The sequence below is a fragment of the Xiphophorus maculatus genome, chromosome 4 (genome assembly GCF_002775205.1).
Source record: "Xiphophorus maculatus strain JP 163 A chromosome 4, X_maculatus-5.0-male, whole genome shotgun sequence".
In the NCBI taxonomy this organism is placed as follows: domain Eukaryota; kingdom Metazoa; phylum Chordata; class Actinopteri; order Cyprinodontiformes; family Poeciliidae; genus Xiphophorus; species Xiphophorus maculatus.
In genome coordinates, this window is record NC_036446.1 from 4,744,131 (window position 1) to 4,760,225 (window position 16,095).

The 16,095-nt window shown below is 38.4% G+C and overlaps 1 protein-coding gene across 3 annotated transcripts in view; it reads right to left on the minus strand.

Moving 5' to 3' along the window:
* lrp4 (LDL receptor related protein 4) overlaps positions 1-16,095 on the minus strand; it is a 112,039-nt gene that overhangs the window by 58,921 nt on the left and 37,023 nt on the right. For all 3 annotated transcript variants that reach the window (XM_023332431.1, XM_023332430.1, XM_023332433.1), the window contains exon 2: positions 5,226-5,372. In XM_023332431.1, the coding sequence (XP_023188199.1) occupies positions 5,226-5,372 (147 nt within the window). The remainder of the gene's footprint in view (positions 1-5,225; positions 5,373-16,095) is intronic.

Below are 16,095 nucleotides of genomic sequence, written 5' to 3' on the forward strand. Positions count from 1 at the left end.
CTTTGATTAACTTTGTGTTGTTATAAATATGCGTATCCTTTCAGAAACCTGAATGTTTAATGAGATGCTCACATTTTTATACAGTTTTTCAATTTATTTACCTTGGTTGGTCTTTACATCCCTAAATACCAAAGTGACACCATTGTTGGAACAAGGTGAGAAAGTACATACAAGAAGTCTGAAAGGGTTTCAGGCTGCCTTGTTCAGACACACATTTTCTCATCAGGGAGAGAAAAAAAACCTTTTTGCTTGAATGAGAAGTCTGATGATGTCACAGGAATGCGGACGTAGTAGATACGGAGGAGTTAGCACCAGATTACAACCTGTGTGCTTTCTCTTTCAGAAAACCAATATAATTATTACATCTTTCAGATCAAATTTATTTTTAATGGCACTACAGTGGGTACTATACATTTTACAAAATTAGATGACAAGTTTCACTCTGAAATAAAGAGAGACCTCACACTTTTATACACAGTATGTCTACATATTTAGAAAGCTAATTTCAATCTTCTCCATCTTAAAATCTGTAACACTTGGATTATTCAATTCTGGACTGAAGTATTGTAAAGCACAGGTCATTTTGATATCTTCACATTTTCAAGACTTAAAAAAAGCCATGAATTGCAGTTTAAAACCTCACACAGATCCAGTTTGAAACATTGATATAAGAACATCAAGATGCCAAAATAGCGGCAAAGTGGACTAAAAATATCTTATATTTATATATGTTCTTTGCCAAAAAAAAAAAAAAAAACGGTGGTAATTCAAAGACAAAATGATGCAAATTAAATATAAAACAGAAAGAATAAAGTTACTGTTTAAACATCGTGATTGTCTTTGTGTTTGAGATGAATAAGAAATGAAATCTTCCCACAATGGAGAATAGAAGAAAGCTCAACCTAGATGTTTTGATTTTTATTCTCTAACTTCAACAAACCAGCTTCAGAAGCAACATATTCGGCCATCACTGGTTAACTTATGGCTTCATTCAAACACCACTGATTTACCAACTAACATACTTCATGTTTATTTGGATTTCGCTGAAGTTAAAATAGAAAAATATATTTTTGTATTTAGTTCAAGTTAGCCGTAAAGAATTATTTTTACTGCAACACTGTCAATGTGTTGCAAACAGTATACCCAGCGTTAACACATTTCCTCCATAATACTGAAGGTCAGCAAGATTTTAAAGCTGAAAATGTTGTTTTATTTTCCTTCTTTTTACAACAATAAAAGGATTGCAGCCAAGATGCACACATTGGAAACAGATTGGTATGGACCCTTAACTTTAAATAGTCTGCCTGAAAGGGTAAATTTATGGCCATCAAGTAAAGCTCTCTGCAGCCAGTGTGGTCCAGTACAAATAGGCCGATGTTACAGGAGGTTTAAGAGGAGAACATATGGCTGTAAAGTCCATTTCCTCCTCACCCACCAGGAGCTCTGAGTGAGATGGAGTATGCTAATGATCACTGTTCCAGATCACTATACTTAAAGTACATTTGCACACACACATGCACGTACCCGCACAAACGCACACAATAACATGTTGAACATTTTTAAATAGTCCTCATAGTCCTTCATCACCCTTTTTTTCCAATCCATCTTCGGTCTCTACAGCTATGAAATTTTATCTGGTAGAACACAAACACAAACACACACACACGCACACGAACCACATCTTTAAACTGCTCTATTTCCACATGATTTCCACATTGTAATTAGATCGCTTCATAAAGACGGTCAGCCTTTACTCCCATCCTCCCCACTTCCACACACACAAACACACACATTCCTGCTCTCTGTTTCAAAACAGTTGTACTCTGTCTGGAAATTGGTAAATTGGTATAAATGATAAACACATTAAAGTTCAAAAAAAGTCTGGATGCCACATACTACACTGCTTCGATTCAGCAGAAAAGACACAGCCCTCTGTGCTTCCCTGTGTGTGTTCATTGTGATTGGATATTCTCACGGTCACACAACTTTGCCGATCAGCCTTGAGGAAAATCACTCTCTATCCTCTGAACTGAAGCTGCACCTCCAAAAATTCAATTTATCGATGTTTTCACAGAACCTTCCTGAAAACCATAAAATTTAACTCTTCACTTTTACGATTGGACTCGGTTAATTCAATCAGTGCAATAGAAGTGGTTTCATAAAATACTCACTTTTCTGTGCTCTGCGATGTTTTTGCATTGAATGGCACAAGCAATTTCTTTCATTTTCAGAACGCAAAAATAATTTTAGCGTCTACCTGATCTTTCAGTTAGCAGAAAATTTAATTTAACTTTAGAAAAAATCACTTGCAAATATACAGAAACTCAGTTACAATGTTATTCATAAATTCAAAGATTTTAGTAGGAAATTGTATTTTCTTGTTTGTGCTGTCCACAAAAAATAAAATTCCATACCTAAAACATGCTTAGGTGTTTTTGTTTAGATGTATTTATTTGAAATATTTTCATCCCGTGAGCATTATTCTGTTTCATAGAAAATGCATAAAATTATTATGTTTCCACTTTTGTCTTTGTTGTTTGTTGGCATGTCAAAGTTTTGGTCTCTTAAAGGTTCCATCTCATTTCTTTTCCTATCCCCAGTTCCCCAAGTTTGGAGTAAATGTGGAAAAGATTTGGATGAAATGCCTAATAACATAAAGATATACAGAGAAATCAACTGAATAAAACCTCACTGAGAGCCAAAGAGGTTCTTATCTTTTTCTAGGGGATCCTGGCAAGATAAGAGCCAGGATCCTAAACTAAGCAAATATGTATCCTGCAGTGATAAATATTTGTTTAGTTTTACAAGAATCAAAGCCTAAAATAGTAAAACCACCAGATAAAAAACATGACCGACTATCAAAAACAATTGCAATTAATACATCTCATTCACTTCAAATTAATCCTTAAATGTTGTGTTTACAACAACAACATAACACCTGAAAGCCAATAAGAGAAAAATGTTTAATAGTTTTACTGAGTAGATTGAGCATTAAAATGGAAACTACTAATGATTCCAGTCTAAACAAGCTCAAGATTTTGTTCGTGAAAAAAAAAAAAAAAGTATATATAGATTAGACTCAAAATAGTCATCACTAATTTCTTCAATTGTTTTTCAGTGTTGGCAAGACTTACAGAAACTTTTTTTTTTCAGTTTTACAACTGTAACAATGAATATAATAAATTCTGATGGGTACACTGCTGTGATCAAACAGCATTACTGAGAAACAGAATGAATGCCTTCGACATGAAGACTGCTGTTACAAGATTGACTGGAGTTGTCCAAGCGAGTGATCGTCCGACCACAGAGCGATAAAGCAGGGAATCGATCTTACAGTACTAATGGATTAGGAAGGTCTAGGTAGATGCTCTGATATCTGTCAGCTGCTTCCATGTGTCTCTTTAAATAAGTAACGTACTGCAAATCAATACGTGGCAATCGGACTCACTAAACATTCAACTGGCAAGAGATCAATAACACTTAGCATTCCCTCTGCTTAATCCTAACAAGCTTAATATGACAGAAGAAGAGTGATGGAGATTGAATACTGATCCGCAAACCTCTGAAAGAGGTTGAGGAAGTGCCCAACAAAAAAGGGCAGCATCTACCCGTCTGCTCAAAGAGCGGGCAGTGATGAGAACAAAAAAGGCCCTCGCATTGACATTTCCCATCATACACAGAAGAGCAAAAGAAGAGCACCAAAGATCTCCTCCACTTGACAAACTGACATGCTCTGCAAGAAAATACTCCTGTCTGCCTCCGCTGCCAAGACTCCCCTCCGGCCAAAATTTATCTGGTGCCAGAAGTCACTCAAGCATTTGTTTTTGTGTGCGTTTTGTGCATACACAGTCTCCCTTAGAAATCGTACCTTCCAAAAAAGTCAGCCATTCAGTGTTTTACTGGTGAAAGATTGGATCAATATCAGGTCAATTTCCATATTTTTGTTAATGTTTTTTTACACTATGTAAGAAAAACGACTGAGCACACTTTCATATCCACAGCAAATTTAAAAAGTCAGGCAGCTGGCAAGAATAGCCACGTCTAGGCAGTCTCGAGGTAGTTTAATGCCTTGCTCAAAGGACGGTACATAATGTTCCTAAGAAAACCGCAGGTCGCGTCATAAATATTTCAAATTTAATTTCAAATTATACCAAATATTTTAAAAGAATTTATCATTAAAGACAGTATTGGGGTTCGTATCATTTCCATTTTATTGTTTTATTGTTTATTCTCATAGTGATCAAAATTTGCCTGGCACTAAACGTTAATCTAAAAAGCTTTGATCATGTTTACTTCCTCACATTTTTTATTTATTTAGACAAAATCTTCCACAAGCACTTTAATATGCAGATATTCAGATCATTTGCTGCAAAACAAAAAGAAAAAAGAACTGGAATTTTTGAGTTTTTAACAGCTAGACTAAAAACATGAAAGCATATAGGGATAACTGGGTTTAGGGTTGGGGAAAAAAAGCAGAAGCAATACAAGAAAGGAAGCTTCAATTCAGCACCTAGACACCACAACTGTGGCAGCTATTTCCAGATTTGTGGTGTACAACATCCCTATCAGTAAAATTATCTGGAAATATTAGTTTCATATCTTTGTTTCTGAGAAAATTACACTGGGAATGTGCCACCAATTAATCGGTCTGCCAAAAAATAAACAGGACAAACTGATCCATCTATGAAGTATCTGTCCAATACTTTGTCAAAACGTCCTGTATGTTCAGTTCTAAAGATGATCAAAATAAATACAGAATTCATTTTAACAGAATAAAACTAGCCAACACCAATTAATCTGATTTTTGTTGCATTTCAGTCCAATATATAATCACTTCATTCTACTTTGATATTGTATGCCGAGGGTGCTGCAGCAATGGCTGCAAGAGAGAGCCCAGAGCAAAATATTGCAAATACATCATCATTGTAAGATTATTGTGTGCAATATTCACATCATAAAGGACTGTTTGGAGAGCAATAATTGTTGGCCAAGACATTCCAAGTGTTATGGACATGCATTTTATACAGTAATGTAACATTTAGCCAGCTGGACAGAGTCTCATGGTAGCAGATGTTCATACAGGACAAAAATGACACTCCCCAAAATAAAGCTCATAGAGCGAAAAAGCAGACATGAGAAAGAGAGGAAAGAGGAAATTAGGCGCACACCAAGACTAAAGTTGAACCCATTTAGAAGAGAATGTTTGACCACAAGCAAAAACTCACTGCATCCGTCCTCATCGCTGTGGTCCCCGCAATCATTGTCTCCGTCACACTGCCACTGGGCCGGAATGCAGGTACACTCCCCGAACGCGCTGACCGCACATGTGAAGTGGTTCCTCCCGCACGAACAGTCAGCACTGCCCTGAACACCTGCAAAAGACCAGAAATAAAGGTTATAGTTCATGTGACATAAACTGGTGATCCGAATCGTTTGGTTTAGTGATCATTTCCAAACAGTTTTACACTGCTCTATAAAGCATAATGCGTGACACAAAGGAGTTGCAGAAAGCATCAGACGTCAAAGATGTCTAAAGTAACAAGACGATAGTAAATCTCAAAACAGACTGTAAAAATTGATTTTTACCCTTCTCTCCTCATACGACGTGTTTATATCTGAAGCAGTAAACAATTTGATAACTCTGCAGAGGTTCATAACATCCTGCTTTATGACATTTGCATTTAGAAATTTCTGAAGAAAATCACAGGTGCTTTTATGAGTTGATGCTTTTCAGCAAAAAACACTTCTCTTGCTGATATTTCTCCAAAAGTGCAAGACCTTATCTGGTAAATGGACAGATGAGCAACAATTCCTTGCTTTAATCAAAGAAATAACTAAATCAAATATAGAAATTAAAATATGTTTTTTTCTGATCTAGTATAAAATTAGATTTATGTTGGTAAAGAAGTGTCTTTAGACTGTGCTGCTTTTCAGGGAGCTGCACCGTAAGTATTAAATGTTAACACTTGAATCTGAATCCAGTAACAGAAAAGGTCTTCAGCGTAAGTATAACATCAAAGAGTTTGGCTTTATTTGAATTAGGGGTGTAACAAGCCATTGTAACCAGAGATCTTGCAATATATATATATACTGTATATAACACAATATTTGTCCGTCTGTCCCGCAACAAACTATCCAACTGTGATTGAATCCTAACTATCTAATCACAGTCAGGATGCGACATCATCATAAAAATAGATGGAAGCTCTGTCAATACAAGCTCTGACCAAGAAAGTGAATGCTTCACATTTGACAATCTGTTGAAACTCTTCTTTTGAAGATAAGGATGTTCTTGAGTTGCCTTTGTCGATACTGACAGTTGAGGTACAAACTTTACACTAAGGCATAAGGAAGCTTCCTCTAATCTGCTACGCAACACTGCGGAAAAGAATAACTGACGCCATATGAATTAACTGTCAGCACTGTGACATAAACAGTGTGACAATACATGTGGATGCTACAGATGCTTTTCCAGATGATGTGCCTTCTGAGACAAGATGAAAAGCAGCACTTGGTGATTTACAGACTTTGTTTCATCTTAAGCTTAATCACTGCAAAACAAAAGAAGAAATGTAGGACAGCACGGATGGCTTACATAAGTGACAATCATTAATGAGCTTTGAGTGTTCAAATTTATAAACTAAATCAGACTACAAATCACTGAAAGACCATTGATAAGTTATCAATGAGTAAAACAAAGCATAAAACCTAAAGGTTCCTCCTAGTGTGCAACATCAGGAGGATTTTGTTTTTAGGTAATCTAGATTTAGATATATTTCAATTTTTAATGCTTGAGATTTTATGTTTAGTTTGTCAATTGGACTGTATTTGTCAAAAGCAAACAGTGAAAAATCCAAAAAAATCTGCCAAATTCAGTGTATGCTCCATTTCCATGTGCAGCAAATCTACAAAAAAACAGCAATTGTGTAATAAGCAATAAACATTTTATGGTATACCAGTTTTGCATGTGAAGAAATTGAACAGTTTCCCCCAAAATGATAAAAAAGCCAAATCCACACCAATCGTTTTCCAACACTTAGCCACAGCAACAAAAATAAATAAATAAATAAAAATACCACATGATCACACACATCACAGCGATGCTAGACCATGAGATGGAACAAATAAAAGTTTCCCTATTTTGCTCTAACTTTGAAGTCTATTAATGACCATCTGTGTGTGTTTGAGTGTCAGTTTAGCTGAAACTGGCCGGCCACAACCCAAAGTTCTTGAGGCATGTGTGTGCGTGTGTGTGGGGGCGTGTGGGGGTGTGTGCGTGTGTGGTTCCTGGCCTCTTCACAAAGGCATCAGTCAACCCAGGAGGGCCTGGCAGGGAGAGCTCAGTAAGCTTCAGATCCCTCCCACAGCACTAAATTAATGGCCTCTTTCTATTCATTTCGCTCTCTCCGTCTCTTTCTCCTCTTTCCACCATCCTTTCTTCACATTTGCCCCCCATCCCCTAAGTTGCCTTCCTTCTTTTCTCCACTCCCCCCCCCTTCCCGTCCCCTTGTTTCCAGAGCTCCCCACTAATGGGAGTGAAACGGGGATGGCGTCATCCGAGTCTTCCTGTCTTTAAACTTGTCTTTCTAATTTTCTAGCACAGTCTGTAATTCCTCAAGTCTCCGACCCTTGGGCCGTGGCGTTTACCTCGTGAGAGACAACAGAGGACAAAGAGACAGTATTAAAGTCTCTAACAAGTTTTTGGCATTTGTCAGCACAGTCTGTTTAGCTTAGACCGTACAGCAGTAAGCTCTGCTCAATTTGTAACGTTGAGCTAATGTGCGTTTCAGTCAGATGCGTGTGGGTTTCATAGCGCTAAATTAGAGTCTGTGAGATGGAGCAGAAGTCTTCTCAACATGAAGCCACATCACAGGACTTGCATTTGTCAGACATGCTTTAAAAAGCATAGGTCACTAGGTCTGACCAGAGCCAAAGAAACCTACGGAGACCAGCAGGAAGCCACCAACCACACCATGCAAAAAACTTACATTAATTATTCTAAAGCAGTATACATGAAACCGTGTTCCCGCAATCTGCACAGGCAGATGGAGTCATTGTGGTGATATTACAGGATGCCACCTGCCAGGGGGAAAACTCTAAACATTTTCAACAGAGAAAATTGAAGGATGAAGAACTGTTTTTCCCCACAGCTATAGTGGGAGTTAGTGTTAATGATTCTTAAAAGTAAAAAAAAACAAAACAAAAAAACAACAAAACTAATGGATAAGTCACAAGCACAAAAGAAAATCAGAGGTGATTCAATGCAATTTTTTTTAGGCTCTGATCACAATGTCAGAATTTAAAGGACAGCCGATACCAGAACTTCTAAATCAAATCATTTGTTAATCAAATGTTCAATGACATCTGCATAAAACCAGGCTGTGGAAGAACCACAGAGCTTCAGAAACACATAAATACAATTTCAAAGTCGGCCTTCTATCACCTGACCAACATTTCCAGGTTTAAAGGACTAATGTCTCAACAAGGTCTTGAGGAACTCATCCAGACATTTATCTTTAGTCAAATTGATTACTGCAACAATGTCTGCCGAAAAGGTCAATCAGACAGCTGCAGCTGATCCAGAACGTTCTGTTCACATTCTCACTATTTTGTGAAAAATAAAAAAAATTCAAGTTGCAAAAGAAAAGACAAGTGGCAAAATGATGGAGACTGTGACACCACGGTTCGGTCTTGACACTTTATTAGAAATAATTACAAGTGATACAAATAGAAATCAAAAAATTCTAAAAGGACCAGAATATTATCTGCCACGGCCCATAATGGGAGAAGAAAATTAAAACAGCAAGCAAACACAGACATTAGTTTAAAAAGTATAAATGTATGCCCAAACCAGACAGACATACCTTTATCTTTATTAATGATTTAAAAAACAACAACTACTGAGAAAGCAAAGGGAGATCATCAGAACACAATAGATTGCTACGCAAGGCTGCAGACACACAGACGATGCAGCAGCCAGGCCCGGCAGGCCAGCGCCTTTGGAGAGCGCCAGCGTGACAAGTCTCTGATGCATCACAAAGATAACAGATCACAAGCGAGGCTTTTTTCGTAGACACAGTAGGTCACTTTGTGCTGTAAATACAGGTCTAGCAACAAACTATCGAAATATCAAAAGACTGTTCACATGAAGCATGAACAGAAGAACTGCCTCAGCTGTTCACTGATGCGATGTTTGGATTTTTTTAACAAAAGAAGGTGAGCTGGGAGAACTGAAAGTAAGGATCAGAGATAAAAGGCCAACATCAACATTGTATCTTTTTGAAGTTGTGTTTTTTTTCCTTGTCAGGTTTCAAAACGGAGCTTAGAAAAACAATTCCTCTTATGAATTTATTTTATTTTTACCTTTTTGTTCTACTTACATGGTCCACATCATTGAACAAGTTTCAATACCAGACAGTCTGAGTCGATACAAATGCATCTTTCAAGTTACGTCATTATAAAGGGTAACAGACTAAATAAACCAACATGGCACAATAAAAAACGTGCTCCCTAAATCTAATTCTGTAAGTGGTTGTGCAAAGCTTGGCAGCACTAACTGCCATCAAGCAATTGTGACAATTACCAACAAATATTTTTGCCTTTTCGTGAAGGTATGCTGTTCCACCTTCAGAATTTCTCAAGTCAGCCATTTTGGAGGGATATGGAGCACAAATTGTCTGATTAAGGGCAAGTCATAGAATCTCAATCAGGTTAGGTTCAGATTTTTCCTGGTCCTCTCCAAACCTGCACATTGTTTTTGAGGGTTGCTTGAGCAATTAAGAGGTGGACTTGCTGGTGTTTAATGGACATTAATAATCCTCATAAAGTAATAACCAGATAATGTTCTTCAGGATGTTATGGCAGAAATTCATGATTTCTTAATTATAATGAATGAATTTGTTCTTCATTCTTTTCTGATTTTCTTTAACTGGGATTTGCTTTGTTGTACTTCATTATTTTCATTGTTTTATCATGTTATCATGTCAAACGGGTTCTATTTAAGGAAGTTCTTGATTCTACACATCTGACTATAATCAAGCATTGCTGTGGCTGAAAATTTTACCAAAAGTTACATGAATCATGGCAATTGATGATTTATGCAACAAGTGTGGCAAATATGTTTCCATTAGTGCCAAGTTGGTTTGAATGGCTAGTTTCCTTTTAGCAAAAAATAAATAAATAAATAAATAAAAATCTTTGAAAAAATGCTTTCTGTATTGACTGGTTACTTTGTTCATACTAAAATTTATTTGATTTCAGAAATTAAATAGATTTTGTTTTATTTGAATCACCAAAGAGTTTTCTTCTTTTTTTTTACTAGTGAGTAACATTATGCCACCTGAATGCCAAGCAAATTTAGAAAAATGCTGACTGAGAACATTTGGTGTCAAAAAGAAATAACCACCAAGGGGTGAGCTGACAGCAACCCCAGTGGTATATTACACTAATTTATCTAAATCCCTCCTCTGCTGAGCCCAACAGCTGGACAGAAAGGCCCAATGCTCACTTCCAGTAATTTGCTAATGCTCACTGAAACACGTAAGAGTGAGCTTGTATGTTTGAGACATGGTGTGTCTTCATCTGCTGTGGGCAGAGTCACGCTTCAAGTTCAAGACAGCATCCAGAGGTGAAAAAGAAAGCACAGACCACCAATGATCACGCACTTCTCCTTCTCAACACCCTAAACTGTCCGACCAGGCCTGGTGTGAAACAAGACAGGTGGTCTCCCAAAGGTTAGTGCAAAAGATGAACCCACAAACCCAAACTGACATCACATTTAAACCTGACCCACCAACAGGAAGAGCCAGAGTTCTTCGACTGAGACCAGCCTGGAGCTGCCACGACGTAGGAGAGCTAACCAAATGCTATTCAAGGTCTGTTCCAGCATTTCTTTATTTGCTCTGGCTAAATGGTTAAATAGTAAGTGTTAAGAGTTGAGGAGGAAGCAAGGAGGCCAAAAAACACAATGGTAACCCAGCCCAGAGAGCGGGTGGCCACACGCTTTAAATGATGTCAAAAGGCTGCCAGTTAATTAGGCATGGACCTCCCGTGAGACTACCTGGAGGGTCGGCGCTGTGTCTCCCTGACAGCGCGTCAGAAGACTGCTGTAAAAAGGTGATAAGAGGGAAATTTCAGCATCGAGAACAATGAGAAGGCATTGACAGGAGCACGGAAGGAATGAGTCAACCCTTTTGTCTGACCTCCATCCTCTGCTGGTATTGAGTTGTAAAGGCGTAGCTTCAGAGAGACAGCTGCATCTCAGCATGTCAGCAACTGCTTGGCCCGCACTGTCCCCAACCTGCTGCATTCAGCCTCACAGCACAGCGTTGTGCAGCACTGCACACTGAGAATGGACACAACTGGCGTCCCGCGTCTCTGTCGGCCAACAGTGTTCAACATTTGTCACTTATCGCAGCGTGAGTGTGCTGGCAAAATGCGACGGATGGCCGAGCACGTTTACAGGAAGGCTGCTCACCTGCAGCAACTGTCACTCACAAACCATAATGAGCCAGTGAAATTCTGTGTTTCAGATTTCTGAGCCAGATACCATACCGATACCAATGACAGAATTCACACAAGATTTTCATTGTCATTTTTTTTATAGACTTTGCAAGACATCACTAGCACCTCAAAGAAACAAAGTATTTCTTTTGTAGGTTTCATAATAATCAAGCAACGGAAATCATGGCAAAGCAAAAGAGATGAAACAGCACTGGGCATGACCTGATACAAACCATATGTCTCTTACAGGTGTTGAAGTTTGCTCAGTGTTATGTAGAATGTTTACTTTGGGAGAAACATCTAATTTAGAATTGTACAACTGGTTGTCTAAAATTATATTCGACAAAAAAAAGATGTTCTCAGACAGTGGTAATGTGGAATAAATGAATGTGTAGATGAGGAATTGATTGTTTTGAGCTCTACTTCTTCCACCAAAGGCAAATAAACTTGATGTTTATTCATCTGTTCCGATTCTGCTTTGCTCTGAGAGGCTTTCCAGAAACCAATTTTGTTTTTTTGGAAACAGTTGGTCAAAGTATGCACAACCTAGATATTTGTATCAACTAAGATATTAAAAAGTGTATGCTCCAAGATCAGTTAAAGGATTCCATCATATCATTCTCCTGCTGCCATAGAGCACCACAGTGATGCCCCTCCCCCACCTGCTGCTGCATACTGCTGGTTAGTTGGCTGAGATAATCCTACAACACTTTTCCCAAGCTAACAAAGTCAAATTTCACAGTTTAGAAATATTAGTTGTGTGTTCACACAAACATGGATGGTCATGCTGTGAAAAATGAAGATACTCCTTTTTCTTTTCTGTTTTAAATTAAAACAAATTAAATCAAGTTACACATTTTTGGCTTAAACTTGCTGTGAAACTCAAAATTAACAGTGTGATCATCTAAGTTTGGCCCAAGCCAAGTCAGGAGTATAAAACAGCTCTTAAGCATTTATTCATCTATACAAATGAGTAAAAGTACTTGGACATGTTTTACAAGAACATAACAGTAGTTCTTAAAGTATTTGTAACCATTAAGTTTTAAATAAATGTGGCAGAATAGAAAATTGCTTTTAGTTTTTTAGATATTATGTAGATCCAAGGTATTGCTCATTACAACACCTGCAAGCTGATTCTGACACCCACATTTTCCAGTAACTAAATTCCTTGTGGTTGCGATGTCTGCAGGTTGGGGTGAGCTAACACACTTTGTTGTTAGCTCAGCCTAACAACAAAGTGTGTTAGATCAGCCTAACACACTTAGGAGCTAAACAGCTCATCCTTCCTCTCAGTCCCCCTCAGTACCAGCTCATCTCCACCTATTAATTTAGCCAGTGAAGGTTAAGCCACCCTAATGTGATGAGCCAGAAACCACAGTGACACATGTTGAGGTCCACTGAAGGAAAGATAAAAAATAGAAGACACAACTTTAAATAGAAAAAAACAACTTAAAACTTTAAAGAGGACATAAACAAAGAACCAGTCAAACGAGTTTAGAGCTGATACCAAATCATCAAAGGACTGTAAAAAAAATTCCACTTCTGCCTTGCCATGACAACCTCCTTCCTCCTGGTGTGCTCAGTTGTGTACACACACACGCAAACACGCCAGCGTCAGATATTTGAAGGAGTCGATCCAGCAGCAGGGTTCTTTTCACGCCTGCTCATCTCAGACTTTCATTAAAACTTCAGCCTTATCACACTGCAGGACTCAATCACTTCCTTACAACATAACTCAGCAAGAGAACATGACGGGGTGCGTGGGTGTGTGTGTGTGTGTGTGTTGCTGGCTTGCCTTTTAAGGCCAGAGCATGGCAACACTTCTTTAACCACAATGAAAACCGATTCACATTGCTTGATTAACTCAAGTAATGACAAACGCCTTTAAACAGATCAGTGCCTATTAACCCAAGTGCAAGTCAGAGGCCTGAGAGCAGATGCTTTTTTATTCCCTTGAAATAAACCAGAAGAACATAATTACGCACATGGCGATGTATCATTATCTTGCTGCTGAGGGTTATAAATTAAAGACCAATAAACAGGAGTTGTATACAAGTTAACATTCATACACACACACGCACCAACACACTTTGTTGTCCACGGCCAGAGCCGCCGTCCCTCTGAAGTCACTTCAAAGATAGCACTTAGTTGGCCTGAGTTGACTGAATGGCTGCTGGACAAGCATGTGGATCGGCAACCAGAACAGAAATACACAAGAGGGAGAAAAAAATTACAACTCTCAAACTTGCAGCTTTCAGAAATGTTTATACAAGTGGGGGGTGAAGGCAGGAGAGGTGCAAACATGCACTACTAAAACGTTTTATTTTCCTCTGCTGTCAGCCTTTTGTGATGGCTCTGGCAGCTGCCCACTGTACTTTTGTGGCTCTGGGACTTCCATGTGTGTCTCTATGTAATATGCCCAACTTGAATGACACTATAAATACTATGCATTTATAATCTAAAGGGCAAAAATGCACAAAATAGATACATCATAACTGCTTCCATTCGTGCTCCCAGTGCAAGGCCGGGAGTTGATCAAAGGAAAGGCTGGCTGGCCAGTTGTGATGCAGATAATGACGGTTCAACACAGGCAAGAAAGATGAAGAGTCATAAGCCAGAGAGGGAGAGTGGTAGTGGTGGTTCTATGGAGAGTGGATGAGAAAGGAAATGTTAAGAAAGGAATCAGAGTTGTGTTGGGTGGGCAAAGAGACCCTTTATATGAACCACTATGATAAAGAGGCTGCTTCTAGGGGGGAAATGTCAGGGTATTGGAACACTAACAGACAATAGCTAAGCATTGAAAATTTAACACAGAACTCTTTACATGTCCTCCAAATTTACACATCTTTACTGATGAAGTGCCACTGCAGATCTGTGAGGAACCTGAGACATTTGGAGCATAAATCCATGTATTGGTTTTGGTACGTATGGGTTTGTTTATGTGTGTGGGTGGGTGTCTGTGTGCAAGAGGGTGCATGCATGCATCAAACTCAACAATGTAAACACAGCAGAGCTCTGAGCTCTGCCTCTGGCTGTGAACATTAGACTTGCTGCACAATGTGCTGAGTGAGCACTTGGTGTCCGAGCTCTTTCTAATCCACAGATTGACTCTTTGGCCAATCGACTCCCCAACACACATACACAAGCAAAGACATGCGCATACAACTTTCCACCATCCTGGATTTAAACCCCAAATTCCACCATCCGAGGCCTCTGTTCGGGGCCAAAGCTTCCACAGCTTAGTGTTTTCACAGAACAGCTCACATCCAGATCAGACACACCTTTCAGGTTGCTCATGTCATTTTTGGGCTGATAGAGTTAATTTCTTAAGATTATAAATAATTCAAATTCTTTTGTTTTAACTTTGTTTTCATTTAACAGTTGATAATACAATAAATAAATGTGGTGAAGGATTCTTGACACAGGTAGGATTAGAACTGTTGCAATAAACAATAAATCAATTAATCACAAAATAAATTAAAACAAGTTCAATTTCCATGATTTATCATTTCAACATTTCAACAATATTATTGTTTATTGGAATAACCTCTGAGACAATTTATCATCAAACAAAATTTGTTCTCATGACCACCCTAGGTAGTACTTTTGAATAAAACTGAAAATTAAGGGATTACAATATTATCACTATTCTATCAAATTACTGAATATGTCCCTAACCTATTTGATTGTTTTGTAAATGTAGGTAGATAAAGAATATAATCAATGTGATAACTGGAATGAGCTCCAATAGCAGCAACAACATGAGTGGAAGGTGTTGTATTTCTATTGGTTATTTAAAATCCCAAGACCCTTTTGGCGTCCTTCTGGCCATTCATAAGTCCCAGGTGGAGACAGAGATATCCCCCACAGCTGAGTTTTCAAATTAAATCAAGCGGTGCAGGACGGCAGGAGGTGCCATGTAGTATCAATGTCAGAAAACCTGGCAGAAGTTTCCCCATATCACTGATTTCAAAACTATAATAGTATCTCGGCTTCTCACTCTTCTCATAAGACATAATTCGAGTCTTGTTTACAGCTTTTAAATCTTGCTGCTGGATGTTTGTCGTAACTATACCCTTCCTCCGGCCCGCAAAACGGGCTTGCCCCTATGCAAGTCAGTTGATGCGGGCGTTTTACTTCCTCGCCTGATGAGTCAGGCAGACTTCTACGCTTTTTGTCCCTTAGATCATTTCACATAACACAAGGAGAAGGCAAAAGATTGCCTTAATCCTGCCTTCAAGTAGCTTTCCCACATTCTTTATTCAAAAGCAGCACTGTGCTTTGTGATTGAAACACTACACATTTAATTTGATGTGTTAATTGTGATTTGATATACAGTACAGCTCTACTAGCAAGGTGTACCTAATAAAATGGCTAGTGTGTCTAACCATTTTCCAAAAATGCTCAACCAAAGCCTAATAATATAATTCCCTAATACCATAATTCTCAAGAAAAAACAGGAACCGTGGTCCTGAACAGGTCTCATATGCCAGAGGAGTATCAGTAGTGTAATTTAGTCCATGTCTGTGAGGGTGAACCCACAGTGAAGGGATAAGTGTAATAAGAGGAGATTATTCCATGCGGGCAAGCAGT